We start from the raw sequence: 25,104 nt of genomic DNA on the forward strand, positions 1-25,104 counted from the left end.
TCAGACACTATGTCCTCTGGCTTCAGCTCACCACACCTCACCCTACTGTTATTTGTAGTATCAGAGCACCTGGGAGTCCCAGTCGTAGACCAAGTCCCCATTGTGCTAGGTACTGGGCCCTTTTTATTTTGTTTTGTAATCTCTGCTGTTGACAAACTGGCTCTCCCATACTCTGTGCCCCTAGGACGCTTCCCTAAACGTGAGAACAGGAGGTATCCTGGCTTAACTAAAAGCTACAACCTTGCCACACTCTGAAGTACTTGCCCAGATGCATTTACATATATTAGCCAATAGTTTTAAAAATCTGTTCCTAAAGATAGGTTCCTAAATACATATTCAATAATTCATTGATGTAAACATTCATTAACTCAGCTTTAAGGGTGCCTCGTGGTATCGTGTGCCTTCTACAATATCAAGTTCAGCAAAACTCAAAACTTCTGAAGACAAGGAAATGCAGAGTGAAGGTATGTGCCCATTAACCTTATCTCTGCCTCCCTGGAGCTGGCAATAGCTCCTGGAAATCATCTGTGTACATGACAGGTGCATTTGCTATATTAGGTATAGTTGTATTGACTAGTGAAAGGATTAGTTGTAATGTTATATGAAGTGATCTGGGAGGGTGTGTGTTTGAGCCCCTTTCCTAATCTATGTCTGTGTGATCAATGGAAAGAACTACATGTGTACCTTGAGAGACTCAGTATGCGTTACTTCAGCTGTGTTGTGCAGGTTGTTAGTAGAAGGGCCCAGGGGTCTCTGTGCCGGGAACTGTCAGCAGTTGGATGAGAGATGAGTGTGGTCTGTGATTTTAATGAAGGGTAAGTGCATATAATGTTAGATGGCATTGTAGGTAAGGGTGAAAGTGTTGTAAAATGCACCCGATGTGGTGATCTTTCAATGGAGTAGGTTAAGTGTTTGAGGGTAGAGCAGGTGTAGATAGCTCCTGTACAATGTACAGGCAAGCCTGTGAGTATGTGTATTATCGATATCGCGTAGCATCGCTCGGAGATGGCAGAGATAAAGTTGCATGGGTGTTAAACTTTGCGTTGTCTGGTTTTCAAAACCTTAAGAAAGAGTTCTGCTGAACTCGACAATCTGGAAGGGCATGAGACACCAGGCAACTTTAACTCAGCATTAGTTACATTTTTTGTCAATGAGTTTCTAGTGTTCATTTTGTTTTGTTTTTTTAACAGAGAACCCCTAACCCTAACCCTAGGAGTTAGTGATCATTTAGGCAGTTGTAATTATGTAGGTGTGCAGTTCAAACACTACTGTGGCCAGGTAACAGTAGTAGTAGTAATAATAATAATAATAATACCTAGCTCTTTCATAGCTCTTTTTTCATCAGTAGGTCTCAAAGCATTTTACCAAGGAGGGAAACATCATTATCACCATTGTACAGATGGAAAAACTGAGGTACAGAGAGATGAAAGGGCTCTACATAGCCATCTGCAGCATAGGAAGCTCATAGAGATGTGAAGTTGCTCATTCATCTCAATGTGATGTTCTCAGCTGAATGAGAATGTTCCAGGTAGCAAGTATCAGAGGGGTAGCCGTGTTAGTCTGGATCTGTAAAAGCAGCAAAGAGTCCTGTGGCACCTTATAGACTAACAGACGTTTTGGAGCATGAGCTTTCGTGGGTGAATACCCACTTCCTCAGATGCATGTAGTGGAAATATCCAGGGGCAGGAATATATATGCTAGCAAGCAAGCTAGAGATAACGAGGTTAGTTCAGTCAGGGAGGATGAGGCCCTGTTCTAGCAGTTGAGGTGTGAAAACCAAGGGAGGAGAAACTGGTTTTGTAATAGGCAAGCCATTCACAGTCTTTGTTTAATCCTGATTAATGAATGGCTTGCCAATTACAAAACCAGTTTCTCCTCCCTTGGTTTTCACACCTCAACTGCTAGAACAGGGCCTCATCCTCCCTGATTGAACTACCTCATTATCTCTAGCTTGCCTGCATATATTTATATATACCTGCCCCTGGAAATTTCCACTACATGCATCTGACGAAGTGGGTATTCACCCACGAAAGCTCATGCTCCAAAACGTCTGTTAGTCTATAAGGTGCCACAGGATTCTTTGTTGCTTCCACTTATCTCAGTGTTGTTCTCATATCTACTCCCCCATGCCAGTGCTTGAGAACCTGCGAATGCATCAGGCATGCCCATTCTCAACTACTGACCCCCGTCTCAGCAATGTGTTTTTGGTGCATGCTCCCAGCATGCCTGTTCTTACTAGGAGGCAGAGCTTCCCCAGATACTAGCTCACATAAGGGGACAGGAAGAGGGGCTCAGAGCCCTTTAGAGCAAAAAGGGCCCCCAGCTCCTGATTATCACATGAGGGACTAGGGAAAGGGGCTCTGACCCTAAGTGGGACGGAGCCCCCCAGATACTTACTATTGCATGGTGGCAAGGTTCCCCAAGATCCCAGCACACATACAGGAGGCGAGAATGTGAGGCTGACAGGTACCCTTTGCCCCAAACCCTTCTTCTCTTCCTGCCACTCACCTTCATGTCCACTCCTCCCAGTGTCCCACCTCTACCCTCCCACTTCCTCTGACAAGAGCCCCCAATCCCAAATTTGGATCACTATGTTGAGGAAGAGCCAAAATGGCTTTTGTAAAGGGATAATGTGGATAAGGATGATCCATTGGATATAGTACACTTGGACTTTCGGGAAAGCCTTTGACAAGGTCCCTCACCAAAGGCTCTTAAGCAGATTATGCAGTCATAGGATAAGAGAGAAGCTCCTTTCATGGACTAGTAACTGGTTAAAAGATAGGAAACAAATGGTAGGAATTAACAGTCAGTTTTCAGAATGGAGGGAGGTAAATAGCGGGGTCTCCAAAGATTTGTACTGGGACCAGTGCTGTTCAGCATATTCAAAAATGATCTCTCAAAGGGGTAAACAGTGAGGTGACAAAGTTAGCAGACAATACAAAATTACTCAAAATAGTTAAGAGACAAGGTTGGGGAGGTAAAACTTTTTATTGGACCAACTTCTGTTGGTGAGAGAGACGAGCTTTTGAGCTACCCAGAGCTCAACCTCAGGTTTGGAATAGGTACTTAAAGTGTAACAGCTAAATATGAGGTTGAACAGATTGTTCAGTCTAAAGATGACTGGCAAGAGTTCCAAAGGGATCTCCCAAAAGTGGATGACTGGCCAAGAATGGGCCAATGAAATTCATCGTTGATAAAAGCAAAGTAATGCACATTGGAAAACATAATCGCAACTAAACATACAAAATGATGGGGCCTAAATTAGCTATTACTGCTCAATAAATAATCCGTTAGTCTTTAAGGTGCCACCAGACTCCTTGTTGTTTTTGCTCCATAAAGAGATCTTGGAGTCATTATGGATAGTTCTCTGAAAACATCCGCTCAATGTGGAGCGGCAGTCAAAAAAGCTAACAATGTTAGGAACCATTAGGAAAGGAACAGATAATAAGATAGAAAATATCATAATGTCACTATATCAATCCATGGTATGCCCATGACTTAAGTACTGCATGCAGTTCTGGTCAGGGATGGCCTTACAGGTGGGCGCCGTGGTCAGGGAGGTGTCATGTGAGTGCAGTAAGCTGTCGGGCCTGGGCTGCCAGAGTGGAGGATGAGTGCAGGCGAACCAAGGGCTGGGGGTGGGTAATGCCACTTGGAGCTGCCAGCCTGGTGGGGATGTACAGCCAGCAGGGCTTGCTCCTTCTTGCGGGCATAGGTAGTGGCCGCACACCTGCTGTCCTGCTTGGTGTTTGGGGATGTATGACCAGAGGAGTCCCCTGGCTCAGCAACACCTCATTATGCAGCCTGTCTGGCTCTGGGGCCAGGAGCTGGTCCTCACACCTGGGACCCCACACTGTAGTTCGCAAACTCAAAGAAAGGGTGCCAAAATACAAATTCGCCCAGGGCACCATTTTTCCTAAGGCCAGCCCTGGTTTTGGTCACCTCAACTCAAAAAAGATGTCCTAGAATTAGAAACATTACAGAGAAGGGCAACAGAAATTATTAGGGGTATGGAACAGCTTTCATATGAGGAGAGATTAATAAGACTGGGAATTTTTATTTTAGAAGAGAGATGATGGGGGGGAGAAATATGATAAAGGTCTATAAAATCATGAATGGTGTGAAGAAAGTGAATAAGGAAGTGTTATTTACCTCTTCACATAACATGAAAACCAGGGGTCATCCAATTAAATGAATAGGCAGCAGTTTTAAAACAAAGAAGTATTTCTTCATACAACACATAGTCAACCTGTGGAATTCCTCACCAAAGGATGTTGTGAAGGCCAAGACTATAACAGTATTTAAAAGTGAATTAGATAAGTTCACGGAGGATAGGTCCATCAATGGCTATTTGCTAAAATGGTCAGCAACGAAACCCCAAGCTCTGGGTGTCCCTAAACCTCTGAGTGCTAGTAATTGTGACGGAATGACAGAGTTTGGCTCTCTCAATAAAGTGCCCTGTTCTGTTCACTCCCTCTGAAGCACTGGCCACTTTTAGAAGACAGGATACTGGGCTAGATGGACCATTGGTCTGACCCAGTATGGCCATTCTTATGTTTTTATACTAACCTTACCCCATATCCCACAGGAGTCACAGCAACTTTTAAGGATATCTGAGGAAAATGTGGATTTTAGAGCACTTAGAAGTCACCTGTTAACCAGAAAAAAGTCCTTAAGCACATCCTTAAATCCCATAGTTATAGTCAGGAGTGGCTCTATGTATTTTGCCGCCCCAAGTACGGCAATCAGGCAGCTTTCGGTGGCATGCCAGCGGGAGGTCCACTGGTAAAGTGGATTCGGCGGCATGCCTGCAGGAGGTCCGCCGGCCTGTGCCTTCGATGTACCCGCCGCTGAATTACCGCTGAACCTCCCGCAGGCATGCTGCTGAAGGCAGCCTGACAGCCGCCCTGAGAACAACTGGCACGCCACCCCCTATGGCTTGCCGCCCCAGGCACGCACTTGCTGCGCTGGTGCCCGGAGCCACCCCTGGTTACAGTTAAGGATAAGTGCTTTGCTGAATCCAGGTTTATGTGGTTTGCCCAATATTAAATAGCAAATTATAGCTGTAGAACAGCCAAGAATAGAATCTCTCTCTCGAGTATCAGCTCGGTATCTTAACCAGAAGTATACCCCTCCTCGAAATATTTGCAGGAAATAGGAAGAAGTAATAAATGATCATAGATTAAATAACACTTTAATGATGTTGAAGTGTTTCATGGTATAAATCTACCTTCCATCTCTTGATTTTGTGATAAAGTCAAATGGGGTTTTTTTCTAATTTTCACAGTGGATTTCTGTTGCTTCATATTCTCTGTACTTTACATGCTCTTAAATATCAATATAAATATAACAGGGGACTTTTTTATTATTATTCATTTCCAGGCACTACCTGATGTGACCCAAAAAGAATTAGCTATTCTTTCTTAATTAAATTATCCAAGTGTATGATACTTTTGATAGTGAAATGTCAATCATTCCTCTGTCCAGTGAAGCATGCTATTGTGCTGAAGATGTGAAGGACCTTTATCCAAGCTTAATTTTAAAATATTTTCTGTAATTTGAACCTGTTTGCAAATGCCCTTCTTACTATATCATTTACAGTGACAAATCAGGAACAAAGGTATAACATTATGCCTGAGATTTTTCAAAGACTCAAGGCATTTGGATAATCAGTTCCCATTAATAGTAATTGGGCATCCAAATTCATTAGGTGGCTTTGAAAATACACATTTTTAATAACCAGATGCATGTATAACCTGTATATATAGAGTACTGCCAAAATAAAGTAGCTCCAGGGAAGAACAAGGTACGATATGCTACATGTCGCTTATAGTTAATACATGGAGTGTTTTGCTATGAGTGTTTAGCAGATTGTGCAGACTGGGAAATCCCATGAACTGCATCACAGAAATTCAGCTGTGGGAGTGTTAATCACTGTATAGGTTGCTAACAACCCCCATAACATTAAAATTATCACCATGAATTCTAATCTGTCCTCAAATGAAAAAAAGTGAATACGTCAGAACTATGTTGAATTTAACTACAACTAATCTCAATTTCTGAATGACATTTTGTGGGCTGCAATGTGACCCTTCATGCAGAAGTGAAGCAGCTGACTTCCCATCACTAGATTTAGCACATTTTTCTATGCAAGGCAGCAGTATGGCAGACTTACGTGCACTGTGACAGCAGAAGAAAATCTAATAAGATTGATTGTATTAATTATATTTACATATTAACTAAAGATAGTTATTACAGAACCATCACTGTTCATCATGTTTAGATTTACAGATTTTGTATAGCTTAATATGAATACTAATCATAATTTACACTTACTAGTGCTCTATGTCAGAATTTATTCTGAGCAATAATACTTTCCAATTACATAGTGCTCTTTAAGTTAAATTCTGCCCTTATTTTCAATGGGGTTGGTCCAATAAAAGATCTCTCACCTATCTTGCCTCAATCAATGTGGTGTAAGTCTGTGCGGAACTTGGTCCTATATCTTGACAATCCTAAGCATTAGCCAACTGAAAAGAAAACTTCAAAGTGCTGTATAAATATTAACTAACTAGAAATTTTTCAAGTCATTGGTTTTCTGGGAAGCTTTTTAGCAAGTTCACTCTTCTTTTAAGGAACTGAGAAAGGGGATGCTCCTTAGAATTCCTGAGCTAAAGTAAAAAAGTTTATTTAGCAAGTCTTCTCTCTCATAAAACAAGCACCTGATTACACATGCAACAATTTAGATCCATCATGTTGTTTGTTTTCAACTCTTATTCTGAGCTCAATTAATGGTTTTCAGACTATTGATCAACTAGAAGATGAAAGGGATGCCACAGGATAATAATGGAATACTTACAGAAATACTTTAACTGAAGAGAGGAGAAAGTCTGCTTCAGAACAGAAGAAACATTAGCATCCTCGAGAGGGGTGGATAATGCTATATTGATACCTTCTCTGGAAGGGAGGAATAGCACTATCCTTATATTAATTCCTCTGTAGGGAGATTAGTACTGTCCCCTATTAATCCCTTGCTGGAGTGTGTTTGGAGGGATGGGTTAATACTGATCCTATTGATGCCAGCTCCAGGGCTGTGCATACCGATCCCCTACGGATTGGGATGGTGGTGCTGACCGATAATGATGCCAACTTGGGGGCAGTACATACTGATCCCCTATGGATTGGGGGTAGTGCTGATACTGATGCTCACTGGTGGGCACTGTGGACTGATCCCTATGGATCCTGGAGGGGTTGGTGCTCATTGATGCCAACTTGGGGGCAGTGCATACCGATCCTTTACGGATTGGGGGCAGGGGTAGTGCTGACCCATAATGATGCCAACGCGGGGGCGGTGTGTACTGGGCCCCTGTGGCTTGGGGGGGTATAGGACACTATTGATCCCAATTCGGGGGCCGTTCGGACCGCTCTTCTACGGATCCTGGGGGGGCGAGGGTGGGATTAGGGCCGCGGGAGGGGAGGGGTGACGCCCCCTGCACGTCCCCGCCCCTCAGCGGAGCCGCTCTCTGGTGGCTTGCGGCATCCCCTCGCGAGGCGGCCCGCCTACTGCAGCCCCCATTGGGTCACGGCCGAGCGGCCCCCACCCCGCCTTTGCAGAGCCCGCCCTGACTCAGCGCTGACCATCAGCAGAGGTCGGGGCCGCTGCTGCGCAGGCGGTGTGACGCCTGCCGAGCGTGACGTCACCGACGCCCCCTCCCCCTCAGGCGCGGGAGAGGCTCGAAGTGCTGCTTGTCAGCGACCTCTCTCCGGCTCAAGGTCACGACCGTCTGTCACAGGAGCCCGCCGTTATCGCCCGCGTCGGTAAAGGTCACGAGCCTGCAGTGCCGCGTCACGCGTGGTGCCCGGGCCCAGGCGTCCACCTGGGGCGTCTCAAAGCCCCCTCAGTCTGCCCCTCCCCCCGCGCCAGCTGGGTGTGAGGCCCAGGCCAGGGGCGACCCGCTGCTCCCCCCCCCCCGCCATCTGTGTAGGTCCCTCCCTGGCAGCACTGCCCGTGCCGGGGCTTACACCTCTCGCTGATGCAGCTCTCCTGGCTGGAGGGGTCAGTGCACAGGAGCTGGGTGCCTGTGGAAAGTGACGCTAAAGCCCAGCGTGTGGAGCAATAAATCAGGATCTTACCCCTATGTGCACCCGGCCCTGGTTGGCAATCCAAATAGTGCTGGTTAGAGCCATGCATGGCTTGGAAAGGTGTCACCCTCCTTTGCCAGGGTAACCACCTACCAGCATCCAGTAACATTTCTCCCCCTTATACCAGTTTATGTTAAATTCTCATTTCTTTTCTTTTAATGTTGGCATGAATGCTGGTATGCATTTAATACAAGGTTTTCACTGTTTTCATGGAATACTTTTGATATGGGTTTGAGGAGCTTAGGGTTTTAGGTGTTTTATGTAATGTCTCAGTCTCTTTGAAGGCCTTCCACAACTTTTGAAGACTGTTTCCTTACCATGCAAATAGAAATAGCCCCTTTTCAGGAAGCCTATTAGAAATACATCACTCACAAAGCATAACTATGAAATATTAAAATCAATATTTATATACCAGATACAGTTCATAGAATCATAAAATATCAGGGTTGGAAGGGACCTCAGGAGATCATCTAGTCCAACCCCCTGCTCAAAGCAGGACCAACCCCAACTAAATCATCCCAGCCAGGGCTTTGTCAAGCCTGACCTTAAAAAACTCTTAGGAAGGAGATTCCACCACCTCCCTAGGGAACCCATTCCAGTGCTTCACCACCTTCCTAGTGAAAAAGTTTTTCTTAATATCCAACCTAAACTTCCCCCACTGCAACTTGAGACCATTACTCCTTGTTCTGTCATCTGCGAACAGTCTAGATCTATCCTCTTTGGAACCCCCTTTCAGGTAGTTGAAAGCAGCTATCAAATCCCCCCTCATTCTTCTCTTCTGCAGACTAAACAATCCCACTTCCCTCAGCCTCTCCTCATAAGTCATGTGCTCTAGTCCCCTAATCATTTTTGTTGCCCTCCACTGGACTCTTTCCAATTTTTCCACATCCTTCTTGTAGTGTGGGGCCCAAAACTGGACACAGTACTCCAGAGGAGGCCTCACCAGTGTCGAATAGAGGGGAATCATCATGTCCCTCCATCTGCTGGCAACGCCTCTACTTACATACCCAAAATGCCATTAGCCTTCTTGGCAACAAGGGCACACTGTAAACTCATATCCAGCTTCTTGTCCACTGTACCCCTAGGTCCTTTTCTGCAGAACTGCTTGGTAGCCATTCAGTCCCTAGTCTGTAGCAGTGCATGGGATTCTTCCATCCTAAGTGCAGGACTCTGCACTTGTCCATGTTGAACCTCATTAGATTTCTTTTCAGAGCCGTAACGAGGAATTTTTGCGCCCAAGGCAAGGGCCAACTCCAGGCTCTTTGGTGGCAATTCGGTGGCGGGTCCCTGAGTTGGAGGGAAGGACCTGCCGCCAAATTGCTGCCGCTGCTTCATTCATTCTTCGGTGGCAATTCAGCAGCAGGTCCCTGCGCCCCTCTGCTTTGTACGCCCAAGGCAAGTGCCTCACTCACTCGCCCTTGTTACGGCACTCTTTCTTTTGGCCCAATCCTCTAATTTATCTAGGTCCCTCTGTATCCTATCCCTACCCTTCAGCATATCTACCACTCCTCCCAGTTTAGTGTCATCTGCAAACTTGCTGAGACTGCAGTCCATGCCATCCTCCAGATCATTAATAAAGATATTGAACAATACCAGCCCCAGGACCAACCCTTGGGGCACTCTGCTTGATAGCAGCTGCCAACTAGACATGGAGCCATTGATCACTACCCATTGAGCCCGGTGATCTAGCCAGTTTTCTATCCACTTTACAGTTCATTCATCCAGCCCATACTTCTTTAACTTGCTGGAAAGAAACTGTGGGAGACCATATCAAAAGCTTTGCTAAAGTCAAGGAATAACATGTCCATTCTTTCCACTCATCCACAGTTATCTCATCATAGAAGGCAATTAGGTTAGTCAGGCATGACTTGCCCTTGGTGAATCCATGCTGACTGTTCCTGATCACTTTCCTCTCCTCTAAGTGCTTCAGAATTGATTCCTTGAGGACCTGCTCCATGATTTGTCCAGGGACTGAGGTGAGGCTGACTGGCCTGTAGTTCCCTGGATCCTTCTCCTTCCCTTTTTTAAAGATGGGCACTACATTAGCCTTTTTCCAGTCATCCGGGACCTCCCCCAATCGCCATGAATTTTCAAAGATTATGACCAATGGCTCTACAATCACATCCGCCAACTCCTTTAGCACCCCTCGGATGCAGCACATCCGGCTCCATGGACTTGTGCTCGTCCAGCTTTTCTAAATAGTCCTAAACCACTTCTTTCTCCACAGAGGGCTGGTCACCTCCTCCCCATGCTGTGCTGCCCAGTGCAGTAGTCTGGAAGCAGACCTTGTTCGTGAAGACAGAGGCAAAAAAAGCATTGAGTACATTAGCTTTTCCCACATTCTCTGTCACTAGGTTGCCTCCCTCATTCACTAGGGGCCCCAAACTTTCCTTGACTTTCTCCTTGTTGCTAACATACCTGAAGAAACCCTTCTTGTTACTTGTAACATCCCTTGGTAGCTGCAACTCCAAGTGTGATTTGGCCTTCCTGATTTCACTCCTGCATGCCTGAGCAATATTTTTATACTCCTCCCTGGTCATTTGTCCAATCTTCCGCTTCTTGTAAGCTTCTTTTGTGTTTAAGATCAGCAAGGATTTTACTGTTAAGCCAAGCTGGTTGCCTGCCATATTTACTATTCTTTCTACATATTGGGATGGTTTGTTCCTGCAACCTCAATAAGGATTCTTTAAAATACAGCCAGTTCTCCTGGGCTCCTTTCCCCGTCATGTTATTCTCCCAGGGGATTCCACCCATCAGTTCCCTGAGGGAATTCATATTAGGAAAGGTGGGCATTGTCAGATAGAGTTCTGTTTATTTAGATAGGCTTATCCTTGGTTGTTCTTTGTGCACCTTGTGTTTATTGTCTCATTGGGTCTCTCATTTTTAGTTCTAACTGGGAAAGGAGTTATTTTGTGTGATTCGCTTGATGGCTGAGGGGTTTGTCTTTTTGGCACATTCTCTGATAAAGGTTAGCTGTATGTTGACAAGCATATTAAGTTAAAAAGAGAAAATACTATATGTTGTTTCTCATTTCCCCTAATTTCTGTGTACATATACATGAAATATAATAATAATAGTCATAGTTAATATTGAGCCTGGTAAGTTCTTTATTCTTTGCATTTATTTTATTGTGCTGTGCTGTCTGTTCATAGGTACCTTTACATTTTAGTAAATAAAATAAATGTTATCGTCATTAGGGAAAGAGGATTTTCAAACCGACATAATTACGACTGATATAAGCATCAGTAAAATACGTCCTCACTTCTGAGCAAAGGGGTGAAATATTTTCATTCCTTGTGCCAAATGTGTCTTAATTTGTCCTTTCTCCTCCTCGCAGTGTTTTATCCCTAGATGTAATCTTCTGTTTATATTCAGGCACTCGTTTTGATTCTTGTACATGGAAATATTGGTGATTTGGAAACGTTTAGTACTTAAAAGTCAGGTTTCCTTATTACTTTCCTGTCTGCTGTGTTTTGGCAAGAAATGGGTTAAGAAGAAGAGCATGTCCTTTAGGGGGTGGTGTAGGGCTGTTCCATTTATCCCGGAGGGAGGACAGAGAACTTCGAGCAGACATTATCTATATTGTACTATTTTAAAACAAAATGCTAAATTACCAAACGCATCTGTCAGAGCCCGACAAGGGAGGGGACGGTCTGGGGGATGTGCACTAGCAAGCGGCAGCCTGCAAACCCTGCGACAGCAGCGCCCTTCCGGCGGCCAAGAAAAGGCCCCTCCGGAGGGAAGCGGGTTCCGCCTGCCTGCCTGCCTGCCCCGTAGGTAAGGAGCTGCCGGGGGGTTGCGCGCTCCCAGGCCGGGCCGGAGCTTTCCCTTGGTTTCCTTCTCCGCGTTATTGCCGCAGCTACTGACCCCGCGCCGCTGCAGGCCGGGAGTGAGGCAGGCGGCCCAGAGCCCGCGGGACGCCAGGGGTGAGCCGGAATCCCGGCTGCTAAGGGCCCTGGAGCCTGACCCAGCAGTGCGTGTGTCGGGGGCCCGTGGGAGTGTCGGCTGGCTGCACGGCCCGCCCGCCTGCCTGCCGAGACCGTGTACGTTCAGTCTGACCCTCTGTACTTTCACCCGCACGCCTGTGGCTACAAATCTCTTTAATATCTCCTCTTGCTGGCACTGTGGTCTCCATCACTCTGCAGTATAATTTTGTGCTATTCCTCTTCCTATTTTTTGTTTGTACATTCTGAAAAATAATCTTGTGCATTCAAATGCCTCATCCCCTACATTTAAAAATAGCAGTTGAGACAGAAATATTCTGTCTAGTTTGGCTGAGTTCATAAGCCACTAAAATGTATTTATGTTCTGGCTCACATATAGTATTTTTCCCATCTGCATTTGGGTTCCTGTCTTAAAAAGACGCCATCTTGTTCCCATATTTCCAGGGGCTGCCTTTCCTATTTGCTTCAGTCAGCAGTCATTGGTCCCAGAAATGTGCATTTACCCATATAGGGAGGATGATCTTAATGTACTGGCTGCCACTGGAATAGTAGGACGTGCCTGCACAAAATTGGCACCATGAGACTACAGAGGGAGCAGGATAATAGATTTATTTGCCATGCGTAGTCATCCTGTTCTGAGTAACTTGGCTCTGCAATCTCCATGAATAATAATTTATTTTTATTCTGGTAGCACCCACAATGTGCTAGGCACTGTACACAAATGCCTTCAGAGGAGGGCATAGAGGTTACTCTAGAGCATTTGCAGTCTCTGAAGATAAGAAATTTATAAATGGCAGAGAGGAGGAATACAAACAAAATGTGGACAGCTTCTATATTTGTCGTGTGTGTGTATATACATGAACCATGCTTGACAACTCTTCAGCCTATTTGTTATTAGTTAGCCAATTTCTCATGAAAATGAGTTTTGCAGATTCTTATGACTCTTGAAGAAAAGTATCAACTCTTTTATTTTAGTACTCCCTTATTGACGCAGTGCCTGGAAGTTCTTGCTATGACTACATGAGGCAGTTTACTTGCTCAGTGGATTTGGTACTTAATTGGCAGAAAATAAAACTCCATAACAAATTAGGAGTTACTATACTAGATTAGACCAGAGGTCCATTTACTGTAATTTAGCATCGTGTCTCTTGACGGGTGGATACCCAATACTGTACTTCAGAGGAAGGTGCAGTAGACAGTTATTCCCTAAATCTCCCTATAGGGGAAGCTTTTCTTAATCCCATTAACTGGTGGCTGGTTTATGCCCTGAAACAGAAGGAATATGAGGGATATAAAACCTGTCTTTTTTTTGACCATTCTTATGCATATAAACAAATCTTAAAAATATTATACTAAACTGTTGGCCTCAGTGGTATCTTATGATAGTGAATTCCGTAGCAGAAGTATTCAATGTGTATTTTTAAAAGTATTTTTATAGGCTCCTGTGAAAAGAGGTAATGGTAGTTAAGTCCAGAGTAGAGAAAGAGACAATTCTTTGGCCACGACTTTTGTGAATGTGTACAGAATATGGCTTGTGGCTCACTAATTGCTGCTACTGCTGAAGAAACCGAGTAAAGCAGAGAACAGTAAAATTACATTTAGCAAATCCTATTCCCCTAGCCTCCATATTTGTCTAGGTGACTGTGAGTAACACTTTTTTCTTATAAAGAATGCCCAGACTATATGTACATTTTTTGGGTGGAAACCCCCTTACTGGAAAAAAATCCTTACTAAACAGAGTGGGTGAGTTGTGAAATGCCTCCATTCCCAGTGGTCATCAGTGTTGCCATCTTACAAGTGACTTTTGGGTCATCAGAAAGTTGTGTTTAACAAAAGATTTGTCCCATAAACATAAATTTAATATGTAGTTTATGTGCCACTTAATATTCTTCATTTAGATTCTCTTGAAAATCTGGCTGCCCATTTAGTCTTAAATATCTATTTTGGAGCCTAATTTTTTAAAAGAATCTTCCTTTGTTCTGTTCAGTCACTTCAGGGCAGTTTCCCCACCCTCCTCCCCACAGAGATTGGGAAATGCCAGAAAACATATTAATCAGACATGTGAAGACATGGCTAGAATCGTTACAAATCACAGGAAACTCCTCCTGCAGCATGCTGTCCAGAAACTAAATACCAAATATTAGATTTTAAAGAATTTAACTAGAATTTAAACCCTTCTAATAAGAGTTGTAAACAAGACCGCAGGTGGGAGTCAATAATCTCTCTCCCCATCTCTGTGGGTGTGCACTCTGAAAGCAAATCTGATGTTCACTTTAAACATTAATACTGGCAAATATATATTATGTAACATTCTTGATTAGACCAGGCTTCTCTTTCCAACTCTGGACTGATGCACTGTATCCTGTTGGACAAGTTGTTTAACCCTTTGTGCCGTAGTTTCTCTGTGTAAAATAATGGTGGCATAATTCACAGAATTGTGACTGTCTTGAGATCCTTTCAATTAAACATGGTACAGAAGTGCAAAACAGTATTATTCTGTGGGGCATTTTGCTATTGGGCAGCATTTGAATAAGGCACAAGAATTGCCTCTCTAAGAAGAGGCTTTTATTGTAAATAATCTGTTTGAAACAAAATGATCTAGGTCCTTCATAAATTTCTTATGCAGTATGGTAGAAATAATGGCTTCTTACAAAACTCAATCACCACCTCATGATGAAATCTATGGCAGTGGTTCTCAACCAGGGATCCGGGACCCCCTGGAGGGCCTTGAGCAGGTTTCAAGGGGGCCTCCAAGCAGGGCCAGCATTAGACTCGCTGGGACCCAGGGGAGAAAGCCAAAGCCCCAGCCCCACTGCATGAGGCTGAAGCCCAGGACCCTGATCCCCGCCACCCAGAGTGGGAGCTGAACGGTGTAGCTTTGTGGGGGGCCGTGTGGCATGGGGCCCAGGCAAGTGCCCTGCTTGTTACCCCCTAACATTGGCCCTGGCATGCAGAAAATCAGTTATTGTGGCATAGATGTGCTGTGGAGTTTTTATAGCGTGTTATGCGTGCAGGAGGGCTCAGAGAGAAAAAGGTTGAGAACCTCTGGTCTAGTGAATTCGCCCTCTTAACAGTTTCTCTTTGTTCCTTGAGCAGACTATTTGCTCTTTGGACTCTAGAAGCTTCAGTGCAGCGGTGGGGCCCGGTGAAAATCAGAAGTACACCTTAAAGCTGTTAAAACATGGCCTCAAAAAGAGCCTTAGTGATTCTGGCTAAAGGAGCAGAGGAGATGGAAACGGTTATCCCCACTGATGTTATGAGAAGGGCTGGAGTGAGTATGAAAACCACTAGAACTTTTTATGACCATTTATTGAAACCAAAAGTATTCTCACCTTGAATCAGTCCTCAGGGATGGAGAGATTGTTTGTTTTATTCAATGGCCTCCTGGATGAACATGCATCTGGGCTCTTTTTTCTTTGTGGCGTGAAAGACAAATGCTCACTCATCCACAAGTACTAATTGCTGCAGAATATGAATTCATAGATTCAATAGGCCATAAAATGTACCTTTTAGAAGAAGCATCCAATCTTGATTTAGAAATTATCAGTGATGGAGACTCAACCATTGGAACAATTTACCAAGGGTTGTGGTGAATTACTCTCATTGGAAGTAAGGCATAAATTTATATCCATCTGAATCTGGTTAGCTCCACCTTCCAGATATTGGATTGTGTTACATCTTTTTCTGATAGATTGAGGAGCCCATTATCAGATATTTTTCCCCAAGTACGTACTTACAGATTGCAGTCAAATCACACCTTAACCTTCTCTTTGTTAAGATAGATTCAAGTAGCTCAATCTATTTTTCACTATAAAGCATCTTTTCTAATCCTTTAATTGTTCTTGTGGGTCTACTCTGAGCCCTCTCCAATTTATCAACATTCTCTTGACTTGTGGACACTAGAACTGGACACAGTATTCCAGCAATAGTCACAGCAGTGCCAAATACAGATGTAAAATAACCTCTCTACTCTTGCTCAAGATTCCTCTGTTTATGCATCCAAAGATTGCATTAACCCTTTTGACCACAGTGTTGCACTGGGTGGGATTATCCACTACAGCCCCAATATCTTTTTCAGAGTTGCTGCTTCCCAGGTTGGAGTCTCCCATTGTGTAAGTATGGCCACATTCTTTGTTCCTAGATGTGTTCGTTTACATTTAGCCATATTAAAATGAATGTGTTCCAAACAATATAAAGACATTTAAGTTGTGAACCTAGCAGTGACTAGGGCAGGTATTTAGGTGTCTATCATCCCCTCAAAATATGTGCAACTCATGTGTTAGTGGAGAGAGTTTTCTCTTTTGGGGGGAAGACTAGACCCCTTTACACATCAAGCTAATGACCTTGATCATCTCACTCAAATCTCTCCTTGAAGCTCTGCTTTCATCTAGCAGTCTGTCACTTATAGAGTGCTCCCAATTTATCACCTGTGCACCTGCAAGTATAGGCAATAATCTGATCTTGATCAGGTGCAAGAGTGATAAATAAGATTTAAATTCTCACTTTGCAGTTTTTAATGACCAGAACCCCAAATCTGTGCACATGAAACAGCCAAAATAAAATTCTACCTTTCCCCTTCTTTTTCATCCCATTAATTTGTTCACTCCCTTCTCCTGGTGCTCCTTGGGCACAGATCTTTCCTTATTTTATACCTACAGATTTCTGTGCACATCTATGGAACTGTGACCAAGTAGCTGAGAGTAAGGAGTCTGGAGCTGAATAAACAGATTTAGAGAGTGTCCTGGGCACCAGGACCAAAGAGATAACGGATCATTTAGCAGCCTCCTTAATCTGACACTACTTTAATCTAGAAATTTGTGGAATGCTGGATTATGTGATACATCTGTTGACCTTCCAGATTCAAATAACTAATCTTACTGCAAGTACTTCTCATTTAATTTTACTTTTGAGGTAGAAAACTTTTGGTTTTAGTCTGATTCTCTACAGCTTCTGCTATTGCTTGGTTTAAATAATCTTTTAAACAAAATACACCTCTGCATACAACTTCAGAATTGTCATCTGCATCCCCTTAAAGCAGTGCATTTTCCTGTTGTAATGGTATCTGTTTTTCTGTCAGATCAAAGTGACTATTGCAGGTTTAACAGGAAAAGATCCAGTGCAGTGTAGCCGAGATGTCTTCATTTGTCCTGATGCCAGTCTAGAAGATGCCAGAAAAGAGGTTTGTCATACTGACTTAGCATAACGCTTTACAGGACCTTCTTCACAGGTTCACAGTGGAGTTGGAAGATTATTAGTAACGCCCAGTTTGACTGATTGCAGCAGCATTGCACAAACCCAGGGACACATAATTTAATTCTCTCCCTTCTAGTGTTGTCCTCCAACAAAGTATCTTAGTTTTGCATAATTTTTAACATTCTGTCCAGGTATTTGACTTGGTAAAATGTTTAACTCCAAAATTACTGTAAATGTTATCCAGACTCTCTGACAAAATAGCATAATTTGGAACAACAGAAAGTTTCTGTTCAGGAAGGAAGTGCTGCTTAGGGAGCTTTGCAGCATAGCACCTATCATCACATTGTAGAGCTGTCAGTCCCACTCTGGAGCACTTAAACTCCCCCATCCACAAAGACTTATTTGTGTAGGCAAAGTTTGCTTCAAAACAAGTTTCTCCAGCAGTTCTTGGCCTGGTGTATAGAAAATGAAACAGTGTTTTTCTAGTAGCTCCATTAGGTGAAATATTTTGGTCGCTCATCAGATTTCCTTTTGTGTAAAGAGCCTTTCAGAAGCAGAAAAATTAGAATTCTTCTGCTTCTCATTTTAGTATGTTTTAACAGTCATAAAGACAAACTCCTGTGTGAACTTGCATGCTCTTCTCCTGTAGAATTCTGCTAAGTAAGCATTTCTTTCTTTGTTTAGGGGCCTTATGATGTGGTGGTCCTGCCAGGTGGTAACCTAGGAGCTCAAAATTTGTCAGAGGTAAAATCATAAAACCTGAAGATAATTCGAAGGCCTGCCCATATATCTATAAGTGTTGCTTATATTCTCCTGCTACTGCAGCAAATTCAATCCAACATTTAAAACAAACAAACAAAAACATGGTAAGCGGTGCAGCTGCAGTCTTAACCGGAGTTATCCTGTGTAAGAATGGGGAAGTACTCTGTTATATACATTTGTAGTATGGAGATGCAATGTGTTGTTGTAAATGATTATTGAACAGGATATAAAGTATTTTGATGCCATAAGAAGTTAGGAATTGCCATACTGGATCCAATTTAAGGTTCATCTAGTCTGGTATCCTGTCTAGCAGTGGCCAGTAGCATCTCCTTTAGTGGAAGGTATAAAAACTAGGGCTGTTGATTAATCACAGTTAACTTGCGTGATTTAACTTAAAAAAAATTGCGATTAATCATCTTTTTAATTGCACTGTTAAATAATAGAATACCAATTGAAATATGTTGGATGTTTTTCTACGTTTCCAAATATATTGATTTCAGTTACAACACAGAATACAAAGTGTACAGTGCTCACTTTCTATTATTATTTTTATTACAAATACTTGTATCTGAATCAGATGATGAAAGTGAACGTGTCAATCTGCACTGCTTTGGATCGTTATTGAGCAGAACCCATCGTCAGCATGGACACGTCCTCTGGAATGGTGGTTGAAGCATGAAGGGACATATGAATCTTCAGTGCATCTGGCATGTAACTGTCTTGCAACACTGGCTACAACAGTGCCATGCGAATGCCTGTTCTCACTTTCAGGTGACATTGTAAACTAGAAGCAGGCAGCATTATTGTTTGTCTGAGCGATTGGCTGAACAAGAAGTAGAACTGAGTGCACTTGTAGGCTCTAAAGTTCTACATTGTTTTATTTTTGAATGCAGTTATTTTTTGTACATAATTCTACATTTGTACATTCAACTTTCATGATAAAGAGATTGCACTACAGTACTTGTATGAGGTGAATTGAAAAATACTATTTTTTTTACAGCACAAATATCTGTAATAAATATAAAGTGAGCCCTGTACTCTTGTGTTCTGTGTTGTAATTGAAATCAATATATTTGAAAATGTAGAAAACATGCACAAATATTTACATGGTATTCTATTATTGTTTAACAGTACAATTAATAGCAATTAATTTTTTTAATCACTTGACAGCCCTAATAAAAAACCCTCATTAAGTAGATGTGGAATAATTTAACCTAGCAAATTGATCTCGTTGTCTCTTATAGTTAACAATTGGCTTAAGCCCTGAAGCATGAAGTTTAATAGAACTTCCAAAATGTTACTTATGTTGATAACTCTTAATATCCAGTCTCATTTTGAATCATGTTGAGTTCTTGGCTTCAGCTACTTCCTGTGGCAAAAGTTCAATCACATGTTGTGGGAAAAAGTATTTCCTTTTTATTGGTTTTGGATTTTTCACCTTTTGATTGACTGTTCCTTGTCTCATAACACTAAAATAAAAATTCCTGATCTACTTCCTCTACATAATTAACTATTTTCTGTATTTATTACAGACACTGCAGCATGATTTGTGGGTGGGATTTTTTGTTTTTAAATAATTACTTAATGTTACATTATTTCTTTGTGCAGTCTCCTGCTGTGAAAGACATTTTAGTGGACCAGGAGAACAGAAAAGGCCTAATTGCTGCTATTTGTGCAGGTACAGTAATGAACTATGTTGTATTGTCACCTACGTGGCTGCTTTCAAGGACTGTCTGGGCAGCTACCTCCTTTAGCAAACTCTTTTTCAGTGCTGTTGTGTCACAGTAGCTCAGTAGCAAGAGTAAATGTAACATGCATAAAATTCAAATGGAGGGGGGAGAAGAGCTATAATCTAACATGAGGCGCTCTGTAAAACAGCGTGAAGCTTAACTGCAAGTTGCCAACACTCTTGATGCCGCCTCTTGTCAAAGTTACTGGTGTGGGGTTAGCTGCTGTAAAATACAAAGTGAAATGTAATATATAGGGTTCTACCAAATTCACAGCCATGGAAAAACACATCACAGCCATGAAATCTGGTCTTTTGTGTACTTTTTACCCTATACTATACAGATTTCATGGGGGAAACCAGTGTTTCCCAAACTGGGGGTCCCAACCCAAAAGCGGGTCACTGGGGAGTCGCAGGGTTATTGTAGGGCAGTCATTGTATTGTCAACCTTACTCTTGCACTGCCTTCAGAGTTGGGTTATCAGAGAGCAGCAGCTATTGGCCAGGCACCCAGCTCTGAAGGCTGTGCCATGCCAGCAGAAGCACAGAAGTAAGGGTGGCAATACCATACCATGCCATTCTTACTTCTGCGCTGCTGCTGGCAGTGGCTCTGCCTTCGGAGCTGGGCTCCCAGCCAGGAGTAGCTGCTGTCCAGCTGCCGAGCTCTGAAGAAAGCTCTGCTGCCAGCAGCAGCACAGAAGTAAGGGTGGCAATACCATGACACCCCCTACAATAACCTTATAAACTCCCCACAACACCATTTTGGGTGTTGGGACCTTTTTGGGACCTCTACAGTTACAATACCATGAACTTTCAGATTTAAATATCTGAAATTGTGAAATTTAGGATTTTTAAAAATCCTACGACCATGAAATTGACCAAAATGGACCGTGAATTTGGTAAGTTGCTGGCAATATATTAGGGTGTTCTATAAAATATGTGCTTATGCTGGGAGTCTCTCTGCTAGGAGCTATTTGCTGGCAGTACACAGTTAATAAAAATTGCTTAGACAAAATAATGTGGCCCTCTGTTGCCCTTTAGTTTTGGAAGAAAAATTGTTAATATAAGATTACAGGTTCACCATTCCTCATCCAATGGCAGTAGTAATGAGAATTATTCTGGCCTGGCATGGCTGCCTAGACAGATTGCATGACCAGGTATCTTATTCATTGCTTTATAAAGTGTTTTGAGATGTCTGGGGTATGAAAAGTAATATAAGCAAGTGCCAGCTCTACTAGCTGGACTCTAGCTGAAGTGGTGGTCAGGAGAAGGCTTTGATAAGTAATTTCCTTCTGCCCATTGACATGTATAAAATGTATGTATTTAGTGTAGTCATATGCATTTTTGGAATGCTTCTTTCACTTTTGTTTATGATACACCTTTGTTCTTTTGAGTACTGTGGAAGTATAGAATGTCATTTAATTTGCTATCACTAGATTTATCTGATGCCTTAGCCCAGGGATCTGCAGAGTTTTGAATTTCCTCACACTTGAGGGATAGTGGTTTTCTGTTTATCCTCCTGCTTTTGCTACAAACAATCAATATGAATTTTCAACAGTTCTTTAAAGGAAACCTTTCATGATAATGGAAGTTCACTTGAAAAGAGTCACTGATTTAATTATAACTGTTTGCAAAGCAAATTTCTAGCTGAATAACACAAAAGTTGTTTCTTTCCTGGAACTGGCCCATGAATGAGTCAAACTTGAACAACAAACAGAAACTGGTAAATTAGGCAAATATTATTTTCTGGAATTCCCATAATGTTTTTTTCCAGGTCATTTGTTATATAACTTTCTGCCACATTCCTTCCTCAATTCAGTTCAAATGGGAAGTGTTATCTCCTCTTCTAAATGCTGTTATTACAAATAAAAAAGTTACAGCTGCTAGCCCATGATTTGGCTAAGATATTGTATGTTAATACCCTTCCTTGGACACTTGGCACACAGATGACTCAACTGTGAGGTTTTCCCCAGAATATTTGTAATTAATCCTTATTAAGCAGCTCTCTCTTTAGTGTCACATTCTGTCTCTTTTCCCAAGTTAAGCAGATATCCTAACAGTATGACTGACTTGTTGTAGAAGACGGGAGTCAAATACAGTGATCACTTCATCTGCAAGACAGTAGTTTTTATTCAAAGATTTAGAACTAAATAACTTTATGGTTTTTGATATACATTCTCTCCCATGGCAGATTGATTTTGTTTAAAGGAAATGTAGGACACCATGTACCTGTATCTCTCTGTTGGGGCCTTGCATTTGCTCTTTTGTAGTTCTCATGTGGGCCTGGACTGTGTTTGCATCCATGCTAGGCCCCTCCTGGGATTTTGTGAGGCTCATTCTTTGAATGTTTGTTGAAAAGTTCTTGTCTCCAATTGAGTTTACACTAGTGACAGGCTCACTTTGTATTACTTGCAGGTCCCACTGCCCTGATGGCACATGGAATAGGGTTTGGGAGGAAAGTTACAACACACCCTTTGGCCAAAGATAAAATGATGAAAGGAGGTAGGTATAACTATTAAAAGGCAAATGAAGGTGTTAAACTTAATGTTTGTCTATCCTGAATACTGTGGAGGAAATGGATCTACAGACCCATGCCCTTCAGTATTAACGCTGGCCAGAAAGAAGGGCAGTGGGGGAGGAGACAGAACACTTCTAGGAGCATTTTCCTCTCCTACTTGAGGCCTGCCAGCTCTCCCCTTTCTGAATTCTTTACCTAAAAAAACCCCAGCAACCAAACTGAAATGGTACCCTTCTTACCTTCCAGAAACCCTAGCTGTCAAAGGGTGATATTTTTCTCATGTAGCAAAGTGCTGGGATTTGGGGAAAGCATGTCATGTACGTTTCTCATTGCACTTTCTCACCACTATATGGAAGGAGTGGAAGAGAGTGTAGGAGAAAAGGGGAAATATGGAAGTGGGAAGAGTATCTACCACTTCCCTCCCAGAGGGAGCTTGAAAATCTCCTAACAGCAAGTTTATAGAGGCATTCTGTGATTTCTGTACATACCCTGAGAATTAAGAGGCACACTAAATCTTTCTCAGAGTTGATGGTTTTTGTTATCAGGGTATATGTTGGTTTGGGGTAAGTATAAACTTATAAGACATTAAAAAGCAACAGAGTCCTGTGGCACCTTATAGACTAACAGACGTATTGGAGCATGAGCTTTCGTTGGTGAATACCCACTTCGTCACATGCATCTGATGAAGTGGGTATTCACCCATGAAAGGTCATGCTCCAATACGTCTGTTGGTCTATAAGGTGCCACAGGACCCTTTGTCGCTTTTTACAGATCCAGACTAACACGGCTACCCCTCTGATACTTTTATTAGACTTTGTTACTCTGAGATAGTCTTTTTTTTGTTTTGTTTTCCTTATTAACTAGTGTTGCAAATCCATACATCACTATAGCGCTGATTAAAATATTACCTGGTGTCCTGTCTAAGTACAGTAAGTTACAGTCATGGTCAATTTGAACCATGTCCCTTCCTCCTCCTAGAATAGGGTCCGGGTAAGGTCATAGTCTTCCATTTGGCACTAGCTGCTGGCTTCTCCAACCTGGGATTCGTTTCCAAGGTGAGGCTTAGTGGCACATTTTCACCTGGACCCAGTAATGGCCACTAATTCCTAAACTCTTAAGAATAATGGCTTATGCTGGAAAGATGGCCTGCTTTTTGCCAACATTCAGTATGGACTTTGAACACAAGATATACATCCCTTTCACCTCATTGCCTTGCAGCATCAAAACCATTCCCTTCACAGACAGTATGAAGTGGATACGTGAACCTTTGTGAGGGATTGCAGATTTAAATGGAAATCACTGTAGCATACTCTGTTGTGTAATATAATGAATTTCCAAGAGTGTCTAAAAGTATAGTTTAATACGTCAGAGCTTTCACAAAAAGCTGATAGGTTTGCAAGCCACAGACATTAATTAATGAAGCACATACTGTCTTAATTAGCAGTACAATTGTTATTAGCTGTCGGAGGAGAAGGAGAGGGGTTTACTGTGAGGTTTTTATCGTTGTTTTTTCTTAAAGCACTGACCATAAGCATGTGATTGGGAGAGATTCTCAGCTTTTATTTAAAAAAAATCCTAAGCCTCATGATAATAAAGAAAAGCTTTAAAGATTTGACAGTCAGAAGTTAGAACACAAAATGTATTTTTAAAAAATCTCATAATTTTAGTGGACCTGACTGATGATTTTTGAACACTTGGGGCTAACAGTACTGAGTAGTACAGCGGGTCTGGAAGAATTTGCCAAATTGCTACTGGAGTTGTGCATGAGCTGCATCAACCTGAACATTTTCTTTGTTCTGTTTTCCTCTTTAAGAACACTACAAGTACTCTGAAAACCGTGTGGAAAAGGATGGGAACTTTCTCACCAGCCGTGGTCCTGGCACCAGCTTTGAGTTTGGCCTGGCTATTGTTGAAATACTGATGGGGAAGGAAGTGGCTGATCAAGTGAAGGCTCCTCTTATATTGAAAGATTAGTACAGATCTCTTGATGAAGGGAAAGAGAAGGAGAACACAAATTGAGATGGAAAGTTTCTTGTTTCTCTTCTTAAGAATAACCAAAAAGAGATTTTATGCAGAACATAGATCTGTGAGGTGAACTCGTTTAGCACAACATTGATGTGACTAGCAGTCACACTTACATTAGGAACTGGAATAATACACAGGCCAATGGGTTTTGTTCTTAAAGAAGCTGACTTAAATGGATCTGGTAGCTAATGAAACTTCTGCACTAGAAAGATCTGTGAATGTAAACAATAGTGTTATCTGTTTAATAGTTTTTGTTCATTTGATTCTGAAGCTTGTTTGCTTGCTTAAATAAAAAGGAAAGGAAATCTGTTAAAAAGTGGATTGCTGCTTGTGTTTTGTTTCATTTTTGAAACTATGCCAGAATTTCTCTTACCAGTTTGGTTAGTAATGTTGTGATCTTAATTTCCATAAAAATTTAAACCTAGAAATGTGGGCATTCTTGTGAAATCTTTCTTGTGTCACAGTTCTTGTGACATCCTGATAAATGCCAGATTAAATTGTTTATCCTCATGTTGGGCACTTTTACAATAAAACACCACTTATTTTTATATTTTTGACAATATATTGAGTAAATAAAGAAGTCATAGTTAAATCAGGCCCCATGTGAACTATTATTTATTTATTTTTAAATGTGTAAAAGACTGTTGGTAGGTACCTGCTATCAGAAATATCTCTCTTTCATGGCATCCCTGAGTTCTTTCAGATAGTGGCTTGTTTAGGATGCTGTTTGCATCTGCCCAAGACTTCACTTTCTTTATAAAAACAAAAAAAGTTATTGTTTATCACAATGCTGCA

General features: G+C 42.2%; 1 protein-coding gene across 4 annotated transcripts; it reads left to right on the forward strand.

Annotated features, from left to right (window-relative positions):
- Positions 1 to 146: 146 nt before the first annotated feature.
- Positions 147 to 24,630, forward strand: PARK7 (Parkinsonism associated deglycase). Of its 4 annotated transcripts, none has more exons than XM_030537258.1 (7): positions 147 to 464; positions 15,183 to 15,357; positions 17,164 to 17,265; positions 17,964 to 18,023; positions 19,650 to 19,719; positions 22,182 to 22,268; positions 24,098 to 24,630. In XM_030537258.1, exons 2-7 carry the CDS (start codon positions 15,268 to 15,270, stop codon positions 24,256 to 24,258), a joined length of 570 nt encoding a protein of 189 aa, XP_030393118.1. In that variant the 5' UTR covers positions 147 to 464; positions 15,183 to 15,267; the 3' UTR covers positions 24,259 to 24,630. The 4 variants fall into 4 exon arrangements, with proteins under 4 accessions (XP_030393118.1, XP_030393121.1, XP_030393117.1 ...); XM_030537261.1 differs by lacking the exon at positions 147 to 464 and adding an exon at positions 7,760 to 7,818; XM_030537257.1 differs by lacking the exon at positions 147 to 464 and adding an exon at positions 11,820 to 11,919.
- Positions 24,631 to 25,104: the final 474 nt, after the last annotated feature.

Source organism: Gopherus evgoodei, chromosome 18 (genome assembly GCF_007399415.2).
Source record: "Gopherus evgoodei ecotype Sinaloan lineage chromosome 18, rGopEvg1_v1.p, whole genome shotgun sequence".
Lineage (NCBI taxonomy): Eukaryota > Metazoa > Chordata > Testudines > Testudinidae > Gopherus > Gopherus evgoodei.